Here is a 27,432-nt window from a genome sequence, read left to right on the forward strand (position 1 = left end):
CCAACAGCATACTTATACCAATTAGAAAATGTGCCTTTAAAAAAGCCTATAACAAAAAATTTAAAAGACACATAAGAACAAATCTTTAATAAATGTGCAAGAACCTTAGAAGAAAATTATGACACTTTTAAAAAGACATCTCTCATAAATGGTGAAATACAATAGATTTATAAGACTTAATATCATAATTTTCTCCAAATTGATGTATATATTTTAATGCAATTCCAATCAAAATCCCAACATAGTGTTTCACAAAACTTAAGGACCTGGTCCTAAAATTCACGTGGAAGAATAAAGGTCCTTGAAAAGTCCAGGATAATTTTAAATATAGTTAGGAATAGTTAACAGTTAAGAGGAATAGTTACGAAACTTACTCTCCAGATAGCAAGTTAGCATAAAAGCTACAGTTAAAACAAAGTAATATTGAGGAAGGAGAGACCAAAAAATTGGAAAATAACAGAGAATCTGGCATCAGAACAAATTATGTATAATATCTTGTTATAACAAGATGGATATGGCATTAGAAATAAGTAGGGGAAATAATGAACTATTCAATACATAGTCTGAGACAATTGGCTTGCCATTTGGAAAAAATGAAACTGAATCTCTATGTCACACTCAACACCAAAATAAATTCCAGATGGGTTAAAGACTTAAATATGAAAAGCAAAACTTTAAAACTTTTAGAATAAAATTATTACTTTGGAGTAGGGAAAGAATTCTTAAGAAAGGAAAAGCACAAAACATAAAGGAAAAGATTAATGAATTTGACTACACAAAAATTACACATATATGTATACTGAAGACATTGTAAAGTTCAAAGACAAGCCACAAATTGAAAGACGATATCTGTAATGCATAAATCTGGAAAAGGATTAGTATCCAGTAGATACAAAGAACTCTTACAAATCCACTCAAAAAAGCAATCAAATAATGGGCTAAAGACATTAATAGGCAATTCATATAACAACAAAAAAAAGGAAAGTTGAATGACTGATAAGCAATATTTGACTTTACTAACGATCAGGGAAATTCAAATTGAAATTACATGATACCATGTCATCCATTAAACGGGCATAAATTTTTAAGTCAGATAACTCCAAGGACCGAGAAGTTTGTGTGGATATGGGTATCCACAAATACGGCAGCATAGAAACTGGGACTGAAATATTGGTGAAGAGAAGGTAAAATCAAATAAGTACTTGAGAGAGCAATTTGTCAATCTGTTAAATGTGAAGACATACTACCCTATGACCCATCAATTCTACTTTGAAATAGCTATTCTAGAGGAGTGCTTCTCAAGCTCCCTGTGGAAGAGTACCTTACCTTCTTTGTGTGTGTATTTCAATTTATGAGGAAACAATAAATTGTAAACCATAATGAAAACAAATTATAGTACTAGAAAAAAGATATTAAAAAACAAAAAAATAAATATATAAGTTCTGATTGTTCATCTTTGATTCAACAGATATAAAACTGCTGTTTTTTTTTGAGACGGAGTTTCGCTCGTTACCCAGGCTGGAGTGCAATGGCGTGATCTAGGCTCACCGCAACCTCCGCCCCCTGGGTTCAGGCAATTCTCCTGCCTCAGCCTCCAGAGTAGCTGGGATTACAGGCACGCACCACCATGCCCAGCTAATTTTTTGTAATTTTAGTAGAGACGGGGTTTCACCATGTTGACCAGGATGGTCTCAATCTGTCGACCTCATGATCCACCCGCCTCGGCCTCCCAAAGTGCTGGGATTACAGGCTTGAGCCACCGTGCCCGGCAAAACTGCTGTTATTAAAATGCTATAAAAACTATTCTAAACACTCATTCTCAATTTCTATACTCATCTCATTGAGGCTCAGAAACAAGCTGGTGATAGGGCACTGGCTCACACCATATGTTGAATAATGCTACTCTACAGAAACTCTTGCATGTGTTCACAAGGAGGCACTGGATAAGAACGCTATTGTGGCAGTGTTTGTAAGAAGAAAAAACTAGAAACTACCTAACTCTTCATTGGGAATTCATTACAATAAAACTAGGCCCGCTCGTGGAATGAAATATATACCAGCTAGAAATAAACGGTCTATCATCTCAGAGAATAAGATGCCAAAAAAAAAAAAAGAAAAAGAAAAAAACCCTAGATCTGCACATGTCAATATGAATAAAACTCAATGTTAGTAAAAATAAGGCAAGTGGTAAAATAAAAGGTAGAGTTTGATATCATTTTTGTAATTTCAAATAGATAAAACAATTTTATAAACTGTTATATACATATAATAAAGGTATAAAAATATGGACAGAAAGGATATATATCAACTTCAGAACAGAAGCTAATCTGAGAAGAGAGTTCAAGAAGTAGGACCAGCGAATATACAAAGGAGGCTTCAAACAGATATGTAATTTTTTTCTTAAAAAATGATCTAAAGGGAATGTGGCAAAATCTTAAGCTTTCACTATATTGTTCTCTGTATATTCCTGCATAATTGAATTATTTAATTAAAGACATATTAAGCTTTCAGCATCAACTAAAGGCCAAAGAGGGTGTCTAATATACAGTGACCTGGAATATAAGGGAAGCCACTGTAATCCAAAATGAACTGGAAGCAATCCTGCCATGTTTTCATAAACGGCACTGTCTATCTAGGTAAAACTAAGAGCGTGTCAACAACAAGGATGCATACTATCATCTGAACCTTTGGTCAAAAAAAACTTCCCTACTCTTAATCTGTATAAATGAAAATGCTATCCACAGACCAAAGCTGCCTATAAACACTATCTATTCTCACTGATCTTGAAAGAGACGACAGTGACAGCCAACAACATGATGGAGAGCCACGGCAAGTCACTAAGTACTGGTCTCACCTACTTTTAAAGGCTTTAGAACATCTGAACCTAAGACGGAGTTCCCAGAATTCCCCACTATATATGATGCAATCTTACTGAGTCCCATTATAACCAAAATGAGACTGACAAAGAACAGGACAAACAACAAATGTACTTGAGACAATCATTTCAGAGAGAAGTCCAAGTACCTATAACGGCCTTTTTCCTCTCTGTCTCAGCTTCTTTTTCCACAACCTTTTGTTTCTGTGCAGCTATAAGGAGTTTTGTCTTCTCAGCTTCCCTGTAAGCAAAATGTTATAAAAATTAGAAATGATTCTCTCATGTGCAGTCACAGCCAGTAATTCTGACGCTATATGTGATCTGAAGGGAATATGACAAAATCTTAAGCTTTCCTTATATTGTTCTCTGTACATTCCTGTATAACTGAATTATTTAATTAAAGACATCTTAAACTTTCAACATCAACTAAAGTCCAAAGAGGGCTTCTAATACACAGTGACCTATAAGGAAAGCCACTATAATCCAAAATGAACTGTAAGCAATCCTGCCATGTTTTCATGAGTCAAGCTATAGTGACTCAAAGAACTGTTATTTTCAACACAAACTTTTGGACCCGTTAAGGTAGGTAAGAGAGGTGTGACTTTATTTTACTTATTATAAATCTGAGGTTGAAAGATTCAATGTTTTGCCCAAAGTCACTCAGAGATATGAAAAAAATTTCATACATTTGAATTTTAGTCTGGTTTTCTTCTCCTGGTTGTATTGTATAAAGCTGTGATCTGGAAGGGAATATATCAACACTTTCTTTGCTGTTAGACCTCTGGCTAGTCCATATAGCAGTTCTGTGCCAATTAGAAAATGGCACCAGCCTCTGAGCAGATGCAGTCCCACAGGTGCATGGTTTGACATGCAGAATGAAGCTGAGTTTCAGCTCCTGCCCTCCTCAGGTGGGCACCCATGTGCGGTGGCCATATTTGTTGCACAGACCATATAACTAGGTGGTAGTATTAGGTAGTAAATGGGGCTTCATGTAAGAAGAATTTTCTAAGGCTTCTAGTGTCTAATACAGGTTGAGCATCTCTAATCTGACACTTTGAAATCCAAAATCCTCCCAATTCTGAAACTTTTTGAGCATCCACATTATGTCACAAGTGAAAAATTCCACAAATAAGCACTTAAGATAAACTTTGTTTCGTGCACAAAATTATTAAAAATATCCTATAAAGTTACCTTCAGGGTATAGGTGGATAAGGGACATAAATGAATTTCTTTTTTCTTTTTTTTTAAACTAACCAGTACACCAACAAGGAAGAACGTAAATGAATTTCATGTTTAAACCTGGGTCTCATCTGCAAGATATATCATGTCTATGCAAATATTCCAAAACCTTTAAAAATCCAAAATTTAAAATACTCTGGTCCCAAGTATTTCGGGTAAGAGATATTCAACCTGTAATGCAAATGGCTGGCATATTACTAAACATGTACAAGTAGCTACTGGGTAACCATGTGGCAGAAATGGTATAAGAAAACACTACTATCGGTGCAAGGTCATACTGGATCATCCCAAGGTGGCTTTTACTTCTGGAATTCCAATAGTCTATAAAATTAAGAAAGATCCAGAATTATCTGAAAAGTAACTCCTATTGTTTTCCCAAAACACCCCTCTTTCCTCTGATAACATTGATAAAGACATGAAATGACAATCTGAATACTATGAGAGCAGAAAAAACACAATATTCATTTTTCCATCATCAGGAGCAGTTATATTTAAAGCCTAAGACATGCTGGACCTTTAATGGTTTTTTTTTTTTTTTTAATAGAGTTTTGTTTTTGTTGCCCAGGTTGGAGTGCAATGGTGTGGTCTTGTCTCACTGCAACCTCCGCCTCCTGGGTTCAAGCAATTCTCCTGCCTCAGCCTCTGAAGTAGCTGAGATTATAGGCACCCACCACCACACCCAGCTAATTTTTGCATTTTTAGTAGAGACAGGGTTTCGCCCTGTTGGCCAGGCTGGTCTCGAAACTCCTGACCTCAGGTGATCCGCCTGCCTCAGCATCCTGAAGTACTGGGATTATAGTCATAAGCCACCACACCCAGCCTATAATATTTTTTAAATAAGTGGATCACATCCATAATCTACCCAGCCTGGCACTCTATACTTTATAGTTTTAAAAGAAGAGTTCCTTGCCTATACAGTAAAAAGAGAAAACAGGCTGGATGTGGTGACTCACATCTTTAATCCCAGTACTTTGGGAGGCCAAGGCAGGAGGAGGACTGCTTGAGCCCAGGAGTTTGAGACCAGGCTGGGCAACAGGGCAAAACCACATCTCTACGAAAAATACAAAATTTAGCCAGGTATGGTGGCATGCACTGGTAGTCCCAACTCAGGAGGCTGACGTGGGAGGATTGCTTAATCGCTTGAGCCCGGGAGGTTGAGACTGCAGTGAGCTGTGATTGTGCCACTGTACTCTAGCCTGGGCAACAGAGCAAGACCCTGTCTCTAAAATAAAAAAATTTAATTTAATTTAAAAAAAAAGAAAGAAAAAGAAATAAAACTCTGTATGACCTCAGAGAGGGTATGAGAGGGAAAGTAAAAATATAAAAGAAGAATAAAATAATAAAATGCTTCATGGTAACGAAAAGGACTCAGAAATAACCTCATAAAGCAGTATTACTGCTCCTTGGACTTCCAGTATTTATACATCTGTGGTATCCTTGACTTCTGTAAATTTATTTTTCCATCTCATATTTTCCCTTTTAACCTATCAGCCAAATTTCCTAAAGACTTTTATTTCTTTTTAGTACCTGTCATACGAAAACAATAATTGCCATTTCAAACACAGTAAGTACTCCCCTAAGAGGGATCCTCTTAAAACTAATTTCATGTCTTCTCATTCCCAGCCTGCCCTGGACACATAAAAGAGAAGACCACCAGGAGTCAACACAAGCAAGGCTTCCCTAGAGGCACGGCATAAAGAACCGGGTCTAATTTTACATATGCAATCACATAAAATGGAAAACCAAACTTTATACCAAGAAGATATCTATTCCTACCATTACAACACAGAAACAAAACATGAGCACTCTCTTCAATCTTAACAGCTTCAGGACTCTGTCCTCTATTAATATTTAATTCAAGGTACTAGTCACATAAAATTATAGTTCCTTAAGCTTCCAGCAATACTTTTAGAGCAAACTGCATCTTTAGCCACTGAAACTGCTTCTGAAATGTCCATAAAGAGAACAGTAATAAGAGTCTAGTGGGAATTAAGACACAAGAATAGGCAATATTACTAGAGTAAGAGTAAAGGAGATAGACACATCCTCCACCCCAGAGTGTATTATCTCACACGTTTCCTCTAGACTGGAGTATTAATATACAGACAGCCCTAAACAGAAATATTGGGATCCCATGCATATTGAGTTACTCACATTAACTCAAAATTTCTTCTTATGGCTTCTGGGATTTTGGGTTTTGTAACACGCACAGCCTAAAAAATAAAAGTGAAAAAGCCGAAGTATATTTGAAAGATTAAATCTTCAAATTAAATCTTCTACGGAAGAGCTCCTCAAATGATACTAATCTAATAAAACAACAACCATAATACAGTGGCCTACTAACATGTTTGGGGAGCCCAGCAGAACATTTACTTTTCATGCCACCACACCAAGAATCAAAGACCAGCTGCTTCTTATTTCCTTAAACAATGTCAGATAGGAAAAACCACTGTACCCAACGAGAAAACAACTGCCTTAGGAAAAAGGTTCTCCCTTAAAAGATGTTTTACAAAGGTCATTAGATGTTTTGCTTTCTTTTTCAACCCTGTAAACCAAAGAAGCTGGGAAGGTAAAGTTCCAAGACTGAAATTGTAAAGTCAGAAACAATCACTCAAATACAAAAGCAACAAAAAAAACCTAGGTTGGTATATGCAATTTAATACAGTGAGTAGTGAGTCAATCAATTTATCACTTCCACCCCCTGCAATCACTCGGTATTTGCTATAAGTAAACAGCCCAGTGGCTGGAGGAAAAAAAATATCAATTAATTGCTTATATTCTTTCTTCCTGAACTCTAACTCAGAATAAAGTCTGTCTGTCTTTATGGACAGTGTTTACTAGACATGGTGTTTCCCTAACCATAGTGTTATTTGGCATTAATTACGATTGTCTACCTGGACATAGTTAAGATTATGTACCTGTTGGTTTCTTGAAGGCTGACTTTTCTACATCAAGGACTTGTCTCTCAAAAGTTTTTGATTTTACTAAACATACGATACCCACATAACCTACCCCTGCCGCCCCACCTATACTGCAAACATACAAGAAACACTTTGCTGGTTTGAAGAAAAGCTTTTCCTCTGAAAACTGGCTAACATTTTAAGTATTATAACAAAGGCTTTAAGCACGTAAGTCTTCTTTAAAGGCTTTTAAAACTTTTAAGCAATACAGCATTCCCTATATGAAATAGATGAGTCAAATTTGTAGGTAATTTTAAGAACTATCACAACTAAATATAAGGATTACAGTGGAACGGAATAAGCAGCTGAAGGCTGTGTGGAAAGAACTCACGACACACTGGCAGTGACACACGTGAGGCCCCACAACTCAGTGGAGACATCCCGAAGACAAATAAAAATTCAGGACAGATTTTGTGAGATGGCAGATTTCACCATGTGACTAAGGGAAGCACTGTCATACTGTATTTAATTAAGAAACTGGCCACATATCTTTTTAGCCTTATTAAAAGCAGCATAAAGTAGGATTGTCTTTTTTTTTTTTTAAGACAGACTTTTGCTCTTGTTACTCAGGCTGGAGTGCAGTAGAGCAATCTCGGCTCACTGCAACCTCTGCCTCCCAGGTTCAAGTGATTCTCCTGCCTCAGCCTCCCTAGTGGTTGGGATTACAGACATGTACCAACACACCCAACTAATTTTTGTATTTTTTTAGCAGAGACAAGGTTTCACCATGAGGGCGGTCTCAAACTCCTGATCTCAGGTGATCCACCCACCTTGGCCTCCCAAAGTGCTGGGATTACAGGCATGATCCACTGTCTTTCGCACACTCCTGTTTTACTGAATGAGGCTGAAGAACACACTACATTGTGCTTGCCAATCTTGGGAAAGCTCAGATTTTTAAATATATGAAGACAAAAACACTTACTGTACAGATACCATGAGTAAGTTGCATCATAAGAGATTTTAAAAGTAAAATGACAGGGTAGTCCCACTTGGGCACCCCTCTCTCTCGCAAGAGAGACAGCTGTTCTCCTTTCTGTTTCTTTTGCCTATTAAACTTTCACTCTTAACCTTAAAAAATAAAATAAAATAAAATAATGCCCCCACCCTCCACACACACAGTGAACGGAGAAAAAAAATGGCTAAGGAAATAAATGTATCTGCTGAAACTGACCCCTGGGTATTAAGCATACATTATAAATAAAAAAACAGCCTATAATATAGTCACTCTCTTAAATAATATAGGGAAAACAAATAAAAGTTGACCATTCTCATCATTCTAATTTGCCAGAGTAGTTTTTCAAGAAGAATGGGATATAAATATATGGAAAGGAACAAAATAAAATAGTGATTAACAGAGAATGTTCATTCAACAATATATATTTATCAGGTACCTACTGTGTGTCAAGTGCTATTTGTTGCAGGAATTGTGGATATAGCAGTGAACAACAAGATAAGGTTGGTCTCATGTCATTTAACCAAAAAAATTACTAGAAGGCAGTGAATTCAAGTTGTAGATATATGATAAATCTAACAAGAATCAATCACATTTCTCAATGATTAAAAAAAAATCATTGTGATTTTTACATGTTGAACAGCATTAAAATTCATTAAATCCATTGGTAATAACTTAGGATGAGTTTTTCCTCCACATCAGAAATTCTAAAAAACAAAAAGGCTGACATCATAAAGTAAAGCCATAAACTGTGTTCCTATTTTTAACTTATAGTGGAGGATTGCATGAGGCCAGGAGTTTGAGACCAGCCTGGGCAACACAGCGAGGGCCTATCTCTACAAAAAATAAAAAAAATTGGCCAGACATTGTGGTGTGCGCCTGTACTCCCAGCTACTTGGTAGGTTAAGGCAGGTGGATTGCTTGAGCCCAGGAGTTCAAAGCTGCAGTGAGCTATGATCATGCCACTGCACTCCAGCCTGGGCAACAAAGGGAGACTCTGTCTCAAAATAAAACAAAACAACACATACACGCCTCCTTAGGTGCCTGATACAGCTTGAAAGTATCGATAATGAAAACTCATCTGTAAGATGAAGCTGGCAGAAACAGCAAAGGCCATTATTTTTTAAAAGATGATGTCTCCTGCCAGATTTTAAAATTAAATAAAAAGTTGAATTATCACAACCATATGGTAATGTGTTAAAAATAACAAAGCTCGAAAACAAACTTGAAATTCTTAAAATACATTCCAACTATTATAAAAAATTGTTTTATAACAAGACAAGAGCAACCAAAGCAAAGGAGCTCTTCTCTTCTAGGGTATGAAGTTATTACAAAATATAAAAGTTTAAAAAAAATTTTAACCCTAAATCAAAGGAGATCTTCCCTACCACTATAAGAACATATAACAAAACTACATTTTTTCATTCAATAACTTCTTATAAAAACAGTAAATAAAAACAAGTAAATTTAAAAGATCCTTCTGGTTGTTGTGCAGAAAATGAAGTAGACAAAGGCAGGGGGGTGGCTACTGGACATGTCAAGGTAAGAGTTGGCAGCCTGGCTTGAGATGGCAGTGAAGATAGAGGTGTGGTTAGTTTTATTACTACATGGATTTTGGTGGTGGAATCAGCAGGACACAGGGACTGATGAGATGTTGAGGGTGAGGCAATTATCAAAGATGCCTCCTACACTTCTAGAATGGTTTGAGGGGAAGGAGTTGCCATTACCTGACAAGATGAGAAAAACAGGAGAAAATGTGATTTGATAAGAAAAGACCTCGCGCCTGTAATCCCAGCACTTTGGGAGGCCGAGGCGGGTGGATCACGAGGTCAAGAGATCGAGACCATCCTGGTCAACATGGTGAAACCCCGTCTGTACTAAAAATACAAAAAATTAGCTGGGCATGGCGGCATGTGCCTGTAATCCTAGCTACTCGAGAGGCTGAGGCAGGAGAATTGCCTGAACCCAGGAGGCGGAGGTTGCGGTGAGCCAGGATCCTGCCATTGCACTCCAGCCTGGGTAACAAGAGCAAAACTCCGTCTCAAAAAAAAAAAAGAAAAGAAAAGACCAAGGACTCAATAACTAATGAAAGAATAGGAATGGGAAGATCAATGGAACAGAACTAAGATCAGAAAAGGACTCTAGTATATAATAGAATGTAGCATATAACATACATACTGTTTCAAAGAAGGGGGAAGATAGAAAAATAAATTATTCAGTAATTACTGCTGTTACCCTATTTGGGGTTGGGGGGAATGGAGTTGAAGGCCTACTTTGCAACTGAGATCAAAATGGATCCCAGATGAATTAAAAGACTTAAATCTAAGAATACGACTGTACGCCGGGCACAGTAGCCCACGTCTGTAATCCCAGCACTTTGGGAGGCTGAGGCAGGAGGATCACCTGGGGTTAGGAGTTCAAGACCGGCCTGACCAACATGGAGAAACCCCGTCTCTACTAAAAATACAAAATTAGCTGGGCGTGGTGGCGCATGCCTGGAGACTGAGGCAGGAGAATCGCTTGAACCTGGGAGGCGGAGGTTGCAGTGAGCCGAGATTGCACCACTGCACTCCAGTAAAAGCAGATAACATTTTTGTAATTTGTAATTTTAATTCTGATACTTTTGAGGTAGTGAAAGACTCCTAGAACATGCCAGCTCAGCAGCACACCATAAAGACATAAATCACTGAAATTACTAAGTAAAAGATTAAAACTTCAAAGTTGTCAGTGGAGAAAAAACAAAGTTAAATGACAAAAAAAAAAAACCCTGCAAGAAAATGTTTCCTATACATATATAAGAGAGCTACAATGTCCAACATATAAAAAATAGCTTATTTTCTAAAATGAATTCTACCCTTCTCAAAGGGTAAGGCTCAAAAACAAGTTCTCTATATACAAATGCTATTTATTTATAGATGGTATTGCTCTGTTATCCAGATAGGAGTACAGCATGAACACAGCTCACTGCAGCCTCAACCTGCTGGGCTCAAGTCATCCTCCCACCCCAGCCTCACAAGTAGCTGGGACTATAGGCACATGCCACCACACCCACCTAATTTTTTTTTTTTTTTTTTTTTTTTTTGAGAAGGGGTCTCACTATGCTACCCAGACTGGCCTCAAACTCCTGGGCTCAAGGGAGCTTCCCACCTCAGCCTCCCAATGTGGTGCGATTACAGATGTGAGCCACTATGTCCAGCCAAGAATAGCTTATTAAAATCAGTTAGAAATACCATTAACTAAAAAAAAAAAACCAAATAAATAAGCAAAACCAACAATTTATAAATAAAATAAAAGTGGCCAATAAATAACCTAGGGTAATCAACTTCAATAATTAATACAAAATACCAGATCGATTTTCTCCAAAAGAATTAAGAGAGAAAGAGAAAGCTTGCATCTGCTAATTATTTGAATATAATCATGCAATCGAATGTGTAAGAACTACAGCTTACCAACACTGCTGATGAGAAGGTGGGAGCTGCTAACATTTTTCCAAACGGTGATTTGGTAGTATGTATCAATAAACCCCAAACAGGGCATACACTTTGATCATCAATCCCACTTCAAGAATTTGTCATAAGAGAAGGATTTAAAAAGACGTACAGAATATATACACTTGGCATATAGATATTATATATATTATATACATGTTGGAATCAACATGTATATAATAGCAAAAAATGTGAAAAAATAGAGATTCACTAAAAGTAACCATTAAAAGTAATGATTTACCAAACCTGTATTTTTGTTTTGGAAAGATGTTCACAGACAATATTAGTGAAAAAAGCAGATATGGTAAGATTCTGCTTTAGTTGAGCATATATGCATTTACATCTACAAACATTTGTTCATGTATATATACTAAGAAGAGTTAGGAAAGATACAACAAATGATGTTATCCCTGCATAATAACATTGCTGGTAAATTTCACTGTATTCTTCATTCTTCTAACATCTAGCTTTTTCCTACAGCACATATAATGTGTGTGTATAAAAATTCCAAATATAGGCTGGGCGCGGTGGCTCAAGTCTGTAATCCCAGCACTTTGGGAGGCCGAGGAGGGCGGATCATGAGGTCAAGAGATCGAGACCATCCTGGTCAACATGGTGAAACCCCATTTCTACTAAAAATACAAAAAATTAGCTGGGCATGGTGGCGCGTGCCTGTAATCCCAGCTACTCAGGAGGCTGAGGCAGGAGAATTGCCTGAACTCAGGAGGCAGAGGTTGCGGTGAGCCGAGATCGCGCCATTACACTCCAGCCTGGGTAACAAGAGCGAAACTTCAAATTTCAAAAAAAAAATTCCTAATATATACAGAACAAATCAGTAAGAAAGAAAATAATCCAACAGAAAAACAGGCAAAAGATATGAATGGGTGAGCAACAGAAGAGAGTATAAATGACCAATAAATATATCAAAAGATGTTCAACCTCATTAATAACCAAGGGAATGCAAATCAAAGGGAGATATAACTCATCCATATGGTAACAATCCATCCGTATGGTAATAATCAGTATGTTGGACTGCTTCCAATGTTGATGAGTCTGTGGGTCACAATTATTTGCATATACTGCTGTTAAGAATGTAGATTTGAGGGGCCGGACACACTGGTTCACACCTGTAATCCCAACACTTTGGAGGCTGAGGCGGGCAGATCACGAGGTCAGGAGTTCGAGACCAACCTGGCCAATGTGGTGAAACCCTGTCTCTACTAAAAATACAAACAAAATTAGCCGGGTTGTGTGGCGGGCGCCTGTAATCCCAGCTACTCAGGAGGCTGAGGCAGGAGAATCACTTGAACCCGGGAGGTGGAGGTTTCAGTGAGCCAAGACTGCACCATTGCACTCGAGCCTGGGCAACAGAGCGAGAGTCTGTCTGAAAAAAAAAAGGAATGTAGATTTGTACAGTCAGTTTGAAAGATAATTTGTACATACAAGAACATGTGTCATGAATGTTCATTACACTATTGTTTAATAACTTGGAAACAGAAAAATGGCTAAGTAATATAAGGCAAGGAATTCTAAACAGCTGTTGAATGAGCTAGATCTCTGAGTAACCCCCTGGGCAGAATCTAAGAACAGCTGACCTTCACGTTCACTATCTTTAAAATTAAAAAAGGGACTCCAGCTACAACTGACTTGAACAACTCAGAAGATTTTACAAAGTTACCTCTGGACATTTCATCCCTTAGTTCTGGGGGCTCACTCTCAGGTGCCTGAAATAATGACATTGCATGAATGAAGCCACGAGAAAGACCCCACCTATCTTCCCAGTCTTGTTTATGAGAAGCACAAACGCACACAATCACAGTGAATGCACACTCTCAGTAGCAGTGCTGCTGAGTGTACAGAATTAAGAAATGTGATAAGCTCTAGTTGCAGTAATGTTCATCACAACAATCAACTGGTCTGCTATACCCTGAGAAAGGGCACTAGAGAAGCCTCAATGCCACTTCTTAGGTCATCTGGATCCAGAGCAGTAGCTTTTGAATGTTACTGACCATGGACACAGTGAGAAACACATTTTGCACTGACATCCAATATAAACACCTACCCCCCACACTTTTGTAAAACACAAGTTTCACAGAATATTTAAACTTATTACATGCTGTTTCTTTTCCTATTCTATTCCATTTTATTTAAGATGCTGTTCATGACCTACTAAAGTTGATTTTACAACCCACGATCTGAAAACACAATGACCCCCAAAACAGCAGGGGTATAACATCTCTGCATTCTATTTCACAATGCTAAAGCCACTGCCACCACTACCACCACCACTAAATTCATCTGCTACTTTGCTTTTACTAGGGCTATCCCTCCCACTTGAAATACGTTTCTCATTCTTACCCCATTTAAATTCAATTAATTTTTCCAAACCTACTTCAAATCTCAACTCAATCACAGCCCTCTCCTGGGCACGCTATCTTCCAATGTTCTCTTGCTCTAACAGCAATGATCATTCAATAGATTCATCTGTCAATTAATACTTTGTGACAACTGTTTTGTCCAGAATTATTCAAATCTTATACTTGAATTCCCTTTTCGTAATCTTACTGAGGGCAGGGATTATGCTTACATTGATTTATAATCATTACTGTATCTTAATGCCTCATACATGGCAGAAATATGAATTTCACTTCCTTGTAAGAGCCTCAGCTTATCAGTTCCATCTAGGAGTTCACAAATGTCACCCATGGTAAGCTATGACAGTATTTTATTTTGGCAGAGACCTAAAGTCAAATTGAGAAAGGTATTCTATAAATCACCACAGCATCTCAATTAAATAATTGCTGAATAAATAATCCAATGAAAGCAGGAACAAACTCAAAGCTCTCAAAATTCCCAGAGAATTTCCCTAGGAAAAGAACTTACCTGTATAGTGAGACCTGGGGCCATGAGGTTTAAGTCTTTCTGCAGAGCTTGCTTCAGGTTTTCATCTATTTGATCTGGTTTTTAAGCCAAGAACAACAGATTCATGATACTCAATTTTTTTTAACATTGTATTCATAATGAAACAAAACTAATCATTATTAGACCTAAAGTTTCCACAATACTATTCTTTTACAGAGCTTAAACTGCCTTTTCCTCCCTATTGTGTAGGAAAAAATTGCGAGGAATTATCTAATAAATTAAGGAAGGAAGATGACAAGCAGCTATTCTGTTTATCCAATAAGTTCATCCAATAAATGTATTACTTAACTATTGATGAACTTATTTACTGGGTAATGTATTAGACTTACTTACTCGATAAACAACTACTGGGTAAAATGTATTGATCTAATAAATGGAGAATATGGATCTCTAGTATCTTAATTCAGGGCTCTTACTCAATACGATCCTGATTCTCACAGAAAAGCAAATTCCTATTTTCAGGAAATCTTTACTCAAAATTCTCAAATAACTAAACTTCATTTCCATGAATCCCGGCCTTACTGTTATTTTGGATTTAAAAAGAGAGAGAGAGAAAAGCTCAGAGAAAAGTATTTGAAGTACACACAGCATGAACAATAAAGATGCCATCACTCCATTTGGCCTTGTAACTCATGCACTTTCTATTCACCTCACTGGTACTTTCATTATTTCAAAGACTGGTGGTAAGACAAAGCAGGATCCATCAGTTTCCACATATGCTGTTGCAGTGGTTGAGAGGACTCAATTGGTAGATTTCAAATTGATTACTCTTGCTTATTCCTTCATCTTAGAAATTCACAGCTGGGCATGGTGGCTCACACCTGTAATTCCACCACTTTGGGAGGCCAAGGTAGGTGGATCACAAGGTCAGGAGTTCAAGACCAGCCTGGCCAATATGGTGAAAGCCCATCTCTTCTAAAAAACACAAAAAAATTTGCTGGGCATAGTGGCACACGCCTGTAGTCCCAATTCAGGAGGCTGAGGCAGGAGAATCACTTGAATCCAGTAGGTGGAGGTTGCAGTGAGCCAAGATCACGCCACTGCACTCCAGCCTGGGTGACAGAGTGAGACTCCGTCTCAAAAAAAAAAAAGAAAGTCACTAAAAATTTCAGGAGGGAAAAATGGGCTAGCTACCAACACCAGCAACCCACTCCCTGGTCACAACCTTCAATATCATAAATGAAAAGTAAGTTGTATAGAAGTGAGTTAAGAAAGGCCTTTTGCAAACTGGTCCTTGGTTGGCACACAGTAACCTGGATTTGTGGAAGGGTGCCACTGTCCCCAGAGGTGATACAATTGACTTGCTGTGCCGTGCCTACACTTTATACAACGTGGCTTATGCCAAACACCTGCTTTCCTTCTAGGAGTCTGGAATTTTGATATGTCTACGGTAGGCAGAAGGTGCCTACATAACCAGCCCCCAGTGAAAACCCCGGGCAATGAGTCCCTAATGAGCTTCCCTAGTAGACAATATTTCACATGTGTTGTCGCAGCTTGTTGCCGTGGGAATTAAGCACATGTTTGACTCCACGGTGACAGGACTCCTGGAAGCCTGCACCTGCTTCCTCCACACTTTGCTGATGTGCCTTTTCCTCTAGCTGATTTTGTTTGTGTCCTCTGGCTGTGATAAATCTTAGCTGTGAAGGCAACTATATGCTGAGTCCTGTTAGCCTCCTAGCAAATCATCAAAAATGGGAGCCTCAAGACACAGGTTTCAAAATTTCTTTCAATTACCTATTAAAATGGAAACAAAGCTAATTTTCAACAAGTTATTACAGTAAAAGCAGAATATAGTCTGTGAGTAGTTTTTCCAGTCTCTACCAAGTTATATAAAAAATTTAAACTTAAGATAAAAAATATTTTAAAGACAACTGCTCTATGATAAATTCAAAGCTACTTTGAAATGTTTAAGTAACACTAAGGTTTACCAATATAACCTTAATAAGTAAGCTGAACAAGATTTCCAATTGGCTATTTATATATTTAAAAGAATTAAGATACTTACCGAACAATTCAATGTAAACTTCCTGAAGTGTGTGGGCACTGCAGAACTGGTTCAGCTCATGGTGGATTTTATTGAAGATCAAGGTCTTGTCATAATCTGCAGTATAGTTCCTCACGATATCAAACACTGAAGGAGAGGTACAACCCATGTTTGTTTTACCCAACAATGACTCAGGTACCTTCAAAGTCAGCCAGGGTAACAGTCAGGGTGATATATTACACATGAGGAAAAGTGCCAACAAAATAGTGAAACCAAAAACCACAAGTAACAAATCTTGATGTGTTGCTTGTGCTCAATTTTCCAAATACCCTTGCATTTGCAATACTAATGCCAAACACCTGCTGGCTAGCCCGTTAAACACGGGCTAACTTTAAGGTCCACACTAAAGTATTCATTATTTTGGATGTAATAAGGAACTATCAGAGTTTTCAAGCAAGGGCATGACAGTCAGATGTACTCTTTGGCCAGCAGTGTGAAGCTGAATTGGGAGGCATAGAGATCAGAGGCAGGAAAACAAAAGGCAATTACTACTGCAAAAGTTTAGCTAAGAGGTAAAGAGAGACTAAGCAAATTGAGGAACAGTAGAAACAAAAGAAGAAAGCAGCTGCAAAAAAACACATTTTTTAAAAGGCAATTATTTAAACCTGTTAAAAAAAAAAGACAGCAGGCTAGAAGGGAAAGGAGCAAATATTTACCAAGCTGGGCTTTATGTCAGGTAATTTACATAAATTAGCACTGAATTTTTCCTATATTTGCATATTAGGAAACTAAAAACCAGAGAATTTTAGAAATGTCCCAAAAGGTACAAACTAGACCATGTAAGAACCTGTTCTCTATGAAAACATGCTGCTTTCTGTCTTCAGATCCAAGAATTTGCTCCACTGGCCTCATGTGAGATTTTAGACGCAACTGGATTTCAAATCACAATTAATAGACATGGCTGGGTGTGGTGGCTCACTCCTGCAATCCCAGCATTTTGGGAGGCTGAGGCAGGTAGATCATTTGGGATCAGGAGTTCAAGACCAGCCTGGCCAACATGGTGAAACCCTGCCTCTACTAAAAATAGAAAAATTAGCCAGGCATGGTGGTGCACACCTATAGTCCCAGCTACTAGGGAGGCTGAGGCAGGAGAACTGGATGAACCCAAAAGGCAAAAGTTGCAATGAGCCAAGATGGCGCCACTGCACTTCAGCCTAGGCTACAAAGCAAGAATGTTTCAAAAAGGAAAAAAAAAATTAATGACTAGGCCATCAATAAATACTTATGACTAAATAATTTGCTTGATCATTTCCAAAAAGCATTGTATCTAATAGTTTCCTAATTAATCTCTGGCTAAGGAATCATCAGTCCCTTCCGCTTTTCAGTTTTCAATCATAATCCATTCCAGTGATTTGTGATCAAGGAAAGGAGATGAAAAAAAAAAGACAAGGAAGCGGTTGGGTGCGATGGCTCATGTCCATAATCCCAGCAATTTGGGAGGCCGAGGCGGACGGATCATGAGTTTAGGAGTTCAAGACCAGACTAGCCAACATGGTGAAACCCCATCTCTACTAAAAATACAAAAATTGGCTGGGCATGGTGGCTTGTGCTTGTAACCCCAGCTACTTGAGAGGCTGAGGTAGAACTGCTTCAATCAGGACCCGGGAGGAGGAGGTTGCAGTGAGACGAGACAGTGCTACTGCTCCAGCATGGGCTACAAAGTGAGACTCCATCTCAAAAATAAAATATAAATAAAAGAAAAGAAAAAGAAAAAAAGACAAGGGAAATGCTTAATCTCTAAAAAATACAATCCAAATGCACTTGACGGTAATACGCCTGCCCTCTACTCTGAAATCTTTTCACTATTTGTGCCTGTACCAGTGATGTGAAATTTATTATGACCTTACATCCCAACAGATGTTTTTTTAAATCTGAATTATGTCTTCTAAAGTAAAATTAAAACCCCAATGGCAAAAGCTATAATTTCATGTTTTTAAATTGTTCTCACCAAACAAAATATTCTGTACATACTAGACATGCCAGTTTTATTAACAAGCATACATACAAAATGGCGTATTTTTCTTCAGGGCTTCTGATTCAGTTTTTGATTACAATAATACCTACACCCACCCCATTTCTGTAGGTTTTCATCTTGTATCAAGAAAATGCTTTCCCCATACTGAAGCCTTCCAGACTGCTTTGCAAGTTATAGCAAATCTCAACTAGAAAATACTTCTCTTTGGTGGCAAATCTGGCCCAAGGCATTGATCAGTTACAGATTTCTAACACACAAGGAAATTATCTCTCATCCTGACTGTATAAAATATGACTTTCCTATTCTAGAAATAACCAAGGACCATCTTGCTCTTAGAAACACCACGCTCAGAGAAAAGTAACTCATACAGTTACAGAAAGTCAACTATGTCCAGAACTTCGACCCATTTTTGCCTCTATTCCTTAGGAATTTATTAATCAGTGATCAATGAAGTCATAAAACTCTCAAAGTACCCTTCTATTCATCAGAGGATCTCTCAGCTATAAATCCTCTGGCAATAACCATAAAAACCACAGGGTAGATGGGTAACATACCTGCATAAGGAGCCAACATATTAACCACTTCTATTCGGTCAATATAGATCATGACCCCACCACTAAAAACAAAGAAAGGAAAAGAAGTGTGAACTACTAAAGGGAATCCATAAAACAGAGCTATAGATAAGAGCTGGGGAGAACACGATAATCAAACATATTAATAGTCACTTATTTAAAAGCATTTCTGTCCCTCTAGAGATGTCAATGTCTTTTGTACACTTGTAATATTTTACAAGCCAGGCGCGGTGGCTCACGCCTGTAATCCCAGCACTTTGGGATGCCAAGGTGGGCAGATCACGAGGTCAAGAGATCGAGACCATCCTGGCCAACATGGTGAAACCCCATCTCTACTAAAAATACAAAAATTAGCTGGGCATGGTGGCATGCGCCTGTAGTCCCAGCTACTCAGGAGGCTGAGGTGGAAGGATCACTTGAACCTGGGAGGCAGAGGTTGCAGTGAGCCGAGACTGCGCCACTGTGCTCTAGCCTGGTGACAGAGCAAGACTCTGTCTCAGAAAAAAAAAAAAAAAAAAAAAAAAAAAAAAAAATATATATATATATATATATATATATATGTATGTATGTATATAAAACAATTCAATGCAGTGCTTATACCCTAGAAATAATTTGGGTCCTCATTGCCTCTTTCCCTAAACCTCTTTAGGATAGCAATTCTCAAAGTGAGGTCTTCAGACCACCAGTAGCAGCATCACACAGGAACTTTTGTTAGAAATGCAAATTCTCAGGCCTCACTCTAGACCTACTGAATCAGAAACTCTAAATCAGATGGCATTTAACACGACAGATGAGAAGGTGAGATGATTAATTTTAATCTACGTTTCATTAAGCACCTATTCTGGGCCAAGTGCTGGGTTAGGCACTTCAAATATGGTAATTCTAATCCTTATAATAACTCTGCAAGGTAGATTTCACTGCCTCTTATAAATGAGGAAACTAAGCTTTAAAGTGTCAGTAAAGGAATCTGTTGGGGAAAGAGGTATATAGAAACTATACTTTTTGCTCAATTTCACTATGAACCTAAAACTGCTGTAAAAAATAAAGTCTATTTAAAAAATAGTCAATAAAGCAGATGCAGCAGTGCTAATATACAGTTAGGTCTACTTGCTCTAAAACTCCAATTTTTTTCAGTAATACTCAAATCGTTCCTAAGACGGAAAAGCTCCTATTTGGAGACAGGCCTTTGCTCAAACAATGCTCAGATCAGAAATCCCCTTGGGTTAACTATCATGCCTATTTGAAAGATGTTTAAGTGATCACAGCTTTAGGAACAGAAACTCCATGTGAGCTAAAGGGAGGCTGGTAGCCAAAAAGAAAGCTTACCTTGTTCCACAAGGCACATTTTTAACTTCATCAGTTTGCAGTGTTGTCTAGGGAGGAAAAGATATCTCATCAACACTCAAGACACACATTGTCAAAAAACTACTGGTGCCAGAGGCAAATCTCTGCAGAGCTGCTAACAGTAGTGCAGCAGAGCCCCATCGCAATTTCAGTTCCCAAAGATTAGTTCTCAGAATAGTCATTTAATTTGTATCCTAGTAGAAATGAAAGACTTGAGACAGAAAATATTTTACAGCAATTTTGTTTTTTTGGAGACAGAGTCTTGCTTTGTCACCCAGGCTGGAGTACAGTGGTGCAATCTCGACACACTGCAACCTCTATCTCCCAGGTTCAAGTGATTCTTGTGCCTCAGCCTCCCAAGTAGCTGGGATTACAGGTATGTGTTACCACGTCCCAGCTAATTTTTGTATTTTTAGTAAAGGTGAGGTTTCACCATATTGGCCAGGCTGGTCTTGAACTACTGGCCTCAAGTGATCCACCCACCTCGGCCTCCCAAAGTGCTAAGATTACAGGCATGAGTCACTTCACCCGGTCTACAGCAAATGTTTGAATCAAGATGCACTAGGAAAGGTTCAATGTTCAATCTGCTAATAAGTAGAAAACTTCCAGAGTCCCTTATCTGCCTGGAGCTGGCCTGGGATTGTAAACAACACAACTTGCTCATATGGATACTCTGCCTAGGACTTGTGCTCTGAACTTTGATTCCACTGCTAATATTACTATTGATGTTGAAGATAAAAGAGATTATATGCATACAAGTAGTCTACCACTCAAAGCTGCCCTTGAAGCCAATAGCAACCTTTCTTCTCTAAAGCTATGGTCAACAGTTTAGTTTAGTACCTAGTGATCTCTTACATGTCCTATTCAGTTTCCTTTTTAATAGAGGTGCTACCACCAGTACTGCTTCCTCCTGGTAAACCAACAATCTGGTACTTAATTGCTTTGCCCATGTCACACCGTTGTTCAGATCCAGAATGAATTACTTCCTGCTGTACTCTAAGGCCTCAAACAGGTCAGCACCTAATGAGTGCATTCTAGACACACTGCATCTTATCAAGCAGAAAGCAAAGGAAAGCAGAAGTCTCTGTTTCCAAAGAGTTCACAATCCAGCACAGGACACAAAATCTTACAACGAAATCCATTAACAGGTACAAAAACAAACAAACAAATATATTATAAATTGAACTGGTAAGTGGTAAATTACAGAGAGTAAAAAAAAATAGTAGTTTGAAAAGTTCTCTGACGTGAAGGATTTATAAGCCAGGTCTAGAGTGGGAGAAATAAGAACAGATGAGGCAGAGGAACATTTTAAGTTCAATAAATATCCAACTGAAATACACACAGTTGAAGACAATGTGTGTACAGGTGAATGAAAGCAGATTGGCTTGCCTAGAGCAGAATGGACAATTTGGATGAAAGATGAAATTCTGACAAGCGGCCATGGTGATATTAGATAAGGGGGCCTGAATGCTGGCTGGGGAGTTTGAGCTCTCTCTAGTTCACCTTAAATACAGTCACAAAATGAACCTTTCAAAAATATGTTTACTTAATTCCTTTTCTCATATGTGAGGTAGTTCTCATTCTCCATCTTATATGGAGGCAAGAAAATCAGCTGGGAGGCTAAACAATTACTTTATTTAGATTAATTCAGTAAAAGCCATTAAATTGAAAGTTGTCGATCCAGGGGATAAATAGAGGAAGGATCTGATACATGGTTGACATAAAATTCCAGGAGGGGAAGAATAAAAAATAACTCTTAGGTTGAAAGATTGGAATGATGGTAAACATTAGTGGCAGTTCTAGGTAAACTAAAGGGGACTGATAAAGAGACAAACTCTATTTCCTTTAAAACATTATTTTCTCAGTATGATAGAAAAATTATTTAAAAAGTGAATCTTCGGTTACTTTCTGAAGGCTAAAAGTTTTCATGTAATTAAATATTGTTTTTTCTTCTTACATCATATATGGAACTTCACAATTATATATGTTCCTTCCAATTGTCAAGTTTGTTAAACCATTTGTTTATCTGGACTATGTTTTCTAATATGGTCCAAAAATTCCTAAAAATAAATTTATGTCTTATTCTCCTAAGAACAGTTTTTGTTTTTGTTTTTTTTAAGAGACAGAATCTTGCTCTGTCACCCAGGCTGGAGGGCAAGGGCACAATCTCAGCTCACTGCAACCTCCGCTTCCCAGGTTCAAGCGATTCTCCTGCCTCAGCCTCCCAAGTAGCTGGGATCACAGGCATGCACTACCATGCCCAGTTAATTTTTGTATTTTTGTAGAGACGGGGTTTCACCATGTTGGCCAGGCTGGTCTCAAACTCTTGACCTCAAGTGATCTATCTGCCTCAACCTCCCAAAGTGCTGGGATTACAGGTGTGAACCATCACACCCAGCCAAGAACACTTTTTAAATATGGTTTTATTAATATAAATCTTTCCTAGAATGTTACTGTTTCACACATAAAGAACATTCGTATTTAGTCATACTGGCTGGCTCTAGCATTTGAAACTTTTTTGTGGTGCAAGTATTTTAGTTTACACTGAAATCTCTGTACTAATTTCATTTACTATATACAGTGTGTGTGTGTACGTATTTAGTAATAAAATATCTCATAAGAGATACTATATATAGTAATAAACTATCTTATAAGAGATAGTTTATTACTAAATACATATACACACACTGTGTATTTGTTATATATATACACAATTGAACTCCAAAATCTGTTTACTATTATCTATATTTCCCTTACTTATATATTTGCATCAGTATGACTTAACATACTAAGCATCATAAAGGCAGAGACAGATTTACCTGACTTTGAACAAGATCTATTTGTTACAGCCTTGTTTTTTTTTTTAGAGAGACAGGTTTTTTTTTTTTTTTTAAAGAGACAGGGTTTCACCACGTTGCCCAGGCTGGTCTCAAACTCCTGGGCTCAAGCAATCCACCTGCTTCGGCTTCCCAAAGTGCTGGGATTACAGGCATGAGCCACTATGCCCAGCCTTAGAGCCTTGATTTTTAAGGGTCTAGCACTGCCATTGCTAATGTTATTACAGATTGTTTGGGCTGTTGATGAGATCATATAATTAAAACTCCTTCTTCCACAGAAGACTAACTGAAGTCTATGACAGTTAAGCAATTTTTCCAAAGTCACGCCACCAACTGGTGACAACACCAGGTCCCCACATTCATTACACCACATTGCTTCCTGAGAAATCAGCTCAATTTAACAACTCCCACCATAAATAGAAAGCCAGAAATATGTGTTACTCCTGCCTTTAAGAAATCTGGAGCCTTTCTGGAAAGAAAACACACAAAAAACTTAGCAAACAATGCAAGACAACAATATTAAAGAAAATAAGACAAACGGCCAAAATTTACAATACAGACTTTAAGAGTTATAGATCAGAAGAGGAAGAATCTGGGACAAGGCTTTAAAAGCCTGGCAAGATTTAGACAGGAGAGAAGGAATGGAGAGTGAACTGGTAGATAAAGAAGTGACAACATGAACCAAGGAAAGAATGAATAAAATAAATATGGAAAAACATGGAAATCGGTCTGACAAGGAGAAGAATACATTTCACTTCAATACACACAATTCCTTCCCTAACCCATCTAAAAGGGGACAGGAAGGAAACCTAGGGGATTTAAGAATTTATAATTAAACTCTCACTTAGCAGGAAGCCTAGACATAAGATTACAAGATTAAATAACACAGAATTTTCCTAAGTCCTGAAAAATTAGCAGCAGATGGCAGACAGACTTCTGAATCCAAAGATTTATGATCACACTGAGCTTGCAAAAGTGGTCACAGCCTAATCCTTGTTTTGTTGTCTTGCTGTATTGGAAGATACCTGTTTTATTGTCTCCCATGGCCAAGACACTTTTCAATGACTAGACACTTATTTCAAACATCCTGAGATGTCATCAAAATATAATATGTACTAAAGTTCTACATAAAATTGTGCTTAATGTACCAGGCCAAAAAAAAAAAAAAAAAGAGGCAGAAAAGCTGTGTATAAAAATTTTGATCCTCCATGTTAACAGTAGCCCAGGAGCCTGCCTCTATGGAAACCAAACACTGTTCTAAACCACATAATCACTGGTTTTTATGTCTATTTGTGTTCCTAATTCTTGCTTTTATTGTGAAAGCAGCAACAGAAAATTTGCTACATACCACTATACAGATGGCAGAAGTTAGTCTTCCTAATTGCCTAGTTCATACTTTTAACTCATTTCATGCAAGCGGGGTGGTTAAACATAACCTGTGTTGTAACAACTGTACTCTGAACGCTAACTGCTGCATTTAGGCAAATACCACCACCTGCTTAAGCAATAGGGAAATCTATCTCTACCCACAAGTGTGGTAACTCCTGTCATACCTGTCTATCTGGTATGGGGGCTTCCCTAGGAATCACTCACCTGCACAGATCTGAACGTAGTAATGAAAGGCAACATGATATGATAGCCTGGTCCACTAGGGCTGGTTAGTAACGCTCCTCCCCTGCAAAAAGATGTTTCAATTTGACAAAATCATAAAAAGATAAATTATCTTTCCAAATCTAAAGTGCTATAATAAATACCCACTCTTACTCATGCTACTGACCTACTAAAGCCTCACTAACATTAATTACTCATAATGAACAACTGCTTAAAATACCTCCACACCTAAAAAGGCAAAAAGATCAAACTGAATTGTCAATGTTACACCTTGTTTCGTAAGCTCAACTAACCGCACCTCTGGGTCTCCAGCACTGCCCTTAGGTTCAAAGGATTCTCCTTGGTCTTTAACTTTCTGAGAAATACTTGTTTAAAAAATTACAATGGCTTTTAACAGAGGTAAATGTACCTACAGCAACTGTACACAACAAGAACAAAATCAAAATATATAACACATTTAATCACCAGGTTGAGAAAAAGACAACACAAACTTTAAAGAGAAAATTTCTGAGGCTTATAATTCTTTCAATCTACTGGCAAGGTAATTAAAATATTGGGAACATAAAGTTTCTATATAAAAAACAAAAAAAAATAGCATGAAAAGATGAAGGGTGGCAAGACCATATAAATAGATAGGATAAGGGCTTGTTCACCAAATCCTGGAATGTGAGAACTAGGAAAGCAAGCCCTATAAGGGCACTATAAAAAGGAGGTATTTGGGGAGCAAATAAAACAAAGAAGTCCTATTTTGCGCCTTGTAAATTCACAGAACTTAGCTTCCTGTCTTGAAAATATAAACACGTTGGCAAAGTCATAATAAAGAAAAGATGAACTGTTTTAGGTTCATCACTAATTCTTTGAACCATTCGTTGAAATGTCCTTTCTCCGGTTTTACTATCAGACAATGCTAAACTGGAAGGAAATCTGGGCTGATCTGTAATCTCTTACTCTAGAGGTCCGTCTGCTAAGATATACCACTAAAATTGTTCTTTTTCTAGGATTCTGGATGGATCTGAAAGAAATATCAGTTTTGAGGGATAAAAGAAAAAAGCAAAAAGTTGACGCTCTTTTTCAATACACCATTATTCCAATTTCTCCACAAACTGGCCTCTCTCTTACTAGTCTATATCAAAAGGAACTTGTGGTAATTAGGCTGAAGGAAAAGCTAAGCAGGCTCAACAAGAGAGCAACAGCTTCCATACCACTCCTGTCCCCAACCTGAACAGAAACAGTGAGGAGGAGGACGGCCCATCGGTGTTGTGCTGATGTCCCAGGAGGTGCAGGGATATAACAACTATCACTGTTATCACGGTGTTGTAAGACGTAACCAGACACTGGAAGCTTTTAAGCGAAACAGTCTAAAGAACAACCATAAACAGAACCAAATTTTCTGTACACCGTCTATAGTGGCAAACTAAAGCCTGTACAGTTGCACGATCTATAATTTATCCATGTCTTCAGTCAGAGGTACAAAGACTACTTCCTTTCTTCCTTCTTCATTTTTCTACAAAATAAAATTGAGTTTGCTGTGTATAGACTCACTGTAGGGAGACTTAATCTCTGCAAAACGAACATAGCACTAAAACTGTCAGCACCTGGAGGGTGCTCAGCAAAAGCCCTCTTCGACCCCCGTGCTTTCCCTAGAGATGGGACGTGCGTCCCCGAACGCTGCAGAGGGAACAACTTCCCAGACTCCACTCTAACGTGAGTACCCTTCTATCTGCTCTAGTGCTCGAACTGACTGCACATGCCGCTCACCTGTAGTACACAGCCAGGTGGCCCTCCTCAATCTTGTGGATGGAGGCGTAGAGCAGGACAACCACCAACCCCACCACTGCAGCCACCAGAACCCGGGCTTGAGTCATATTCATCCTCGTTCCTCCTGGGAGCGAGAGAAAAAGACCCTCAGTCCCGTGAGTGACAGGTCCACCCCCTCCAGTTTCCACCCTCTCCCTCCGGAAACTTGGCGCTCTCTAGCAGCCTGAGCCGGGGAGTCCAGTGCCCCAGTCCCCTCATTCTTTCCTCCTGGCGGAGCCCGCTGACCCCTTGCCAACTTCTCCGCCCCAGGCGGTCGGAGGGCCGCCCCTGCTCGGTGAGCTTCCTGTCACCCCCTCTCCCAAGGGTCGCTCCCCGGCGGCAGGCACTAACTAAGGAGTGCAGCCTCAGGCTTGGGAGGAAAGCTGATCCCTCGGCCGCGCCGCGCCTTACCGATCAGTGACGCATCGCCCCCGCCCGCACGTGCAGCCGACTCCCGTGCAGAGCCAACAGCCGCCAACAGCCGGCCCCGCCCACTCGCCCAGCACTGCGGCTGCGCGGGGACGCACAAGGCGTAGCCCCGGTCCGCGACTAGTGAGACGGGGAGCGCACGGGACAAAATTCTCCCAGCCGCGCGGCTGCGCAGGCTCCCTTGAAGGCAAGTCGCTTTTCTGTACACTGCTAGTTAACTGCTCGGAAGAGGACAGTTGGGGGTCTGGAGTGAGCAGCGAAGCAGAGAAAAGGAGAGGGCCTTTCGGACAAGGTCGGTTTGTTCTTGTGTAGTGAACCCACTCGCTCACTCTCAAGCTGTAGCTGTTCGGTTTGTCCTTTTGCGGTATATGGGGAGCCCCACTGTGT

At 38.8% G+C, this 27,432-nt stretch overlaps 1 protein-coding gene across 7 annotated transcripts in view; it reads right to left on the minus strand.

The window, feature by feature from the left end:
* Positions 1 to 27,095, minus strand: part of ERLIN1 (ER lipid raft associated 1) — a 74,534-nt gene extending 47,439 nt beyond the window's left edge. For 3 of the 7 annotated variants that reach the window (XM_035268770.3, XM_035268767.3, XM_002756521.6), the window contains exons 1-9: positions 27,028 to 27,095; positions 26,578 to 26,701; positions 24,802 to 24,883; positions 20,354 to 20,400; positions 19,010 to 19,071; positions 16,442 to 16,567; positions 14,398 to 14,471; positions 6,269 to 6,327; positions 3,025 to 3,116 (exon numbers count right to left, since the gene is read on the minus strand). In XM_035268770.3, coding sequence (XP_035124661.1) covers positions 3,025 to 3,116; positions 6,269 to 6,327; positions 14,398 to 14,471; positions 16,442 to 16,567; positions 19,010 to 19,071; positions 20,354 to 20,400; positions 24,802 to 24,883; positions 26,578 to 26,690 — 655 coding nt within the window. In that variant the 5' untranslated portion in view covers positions 26,691 to 26,701; positions 27,028 to 27,095. Of the gene's footprint in view, positions 1 to 3,024; positions 3,117 to 6,268; positions 6,328 to 14,397; positions 14,472 to 16,441; positions 16,568 to 19,009; positions 19,072 to 20,353; positions 20,401 to 24,801; positions 24,884 to 26,577; positions 26,702 to 26,862 lie in introns of all 7 variants that reach the window. The other 4 variants (XM_035268769.3, XM_078346262.1, XM_035268768.3 and 1 more) reach the window with 3 other exon arrangements.
* Between the last annotated feature and the right edge of the window lie 337 nt (positions 27,096 to 27,432).

Source organism: Callithrix jacchus, chromosome 12, assembly GCF_049354715.1.
Source record: "Callithrix jacchus isolate 240 chromosome 12, calJac240_pri, whole genome shotgun sequence".
In the NCBI taxonomy this organism is placed as follows: domain Eukaryota; kingdom Metazoa; phylum Chordata; class Mammalia; order Primates; family Cebidae; genus Callithrix; species Callithrix jacchus.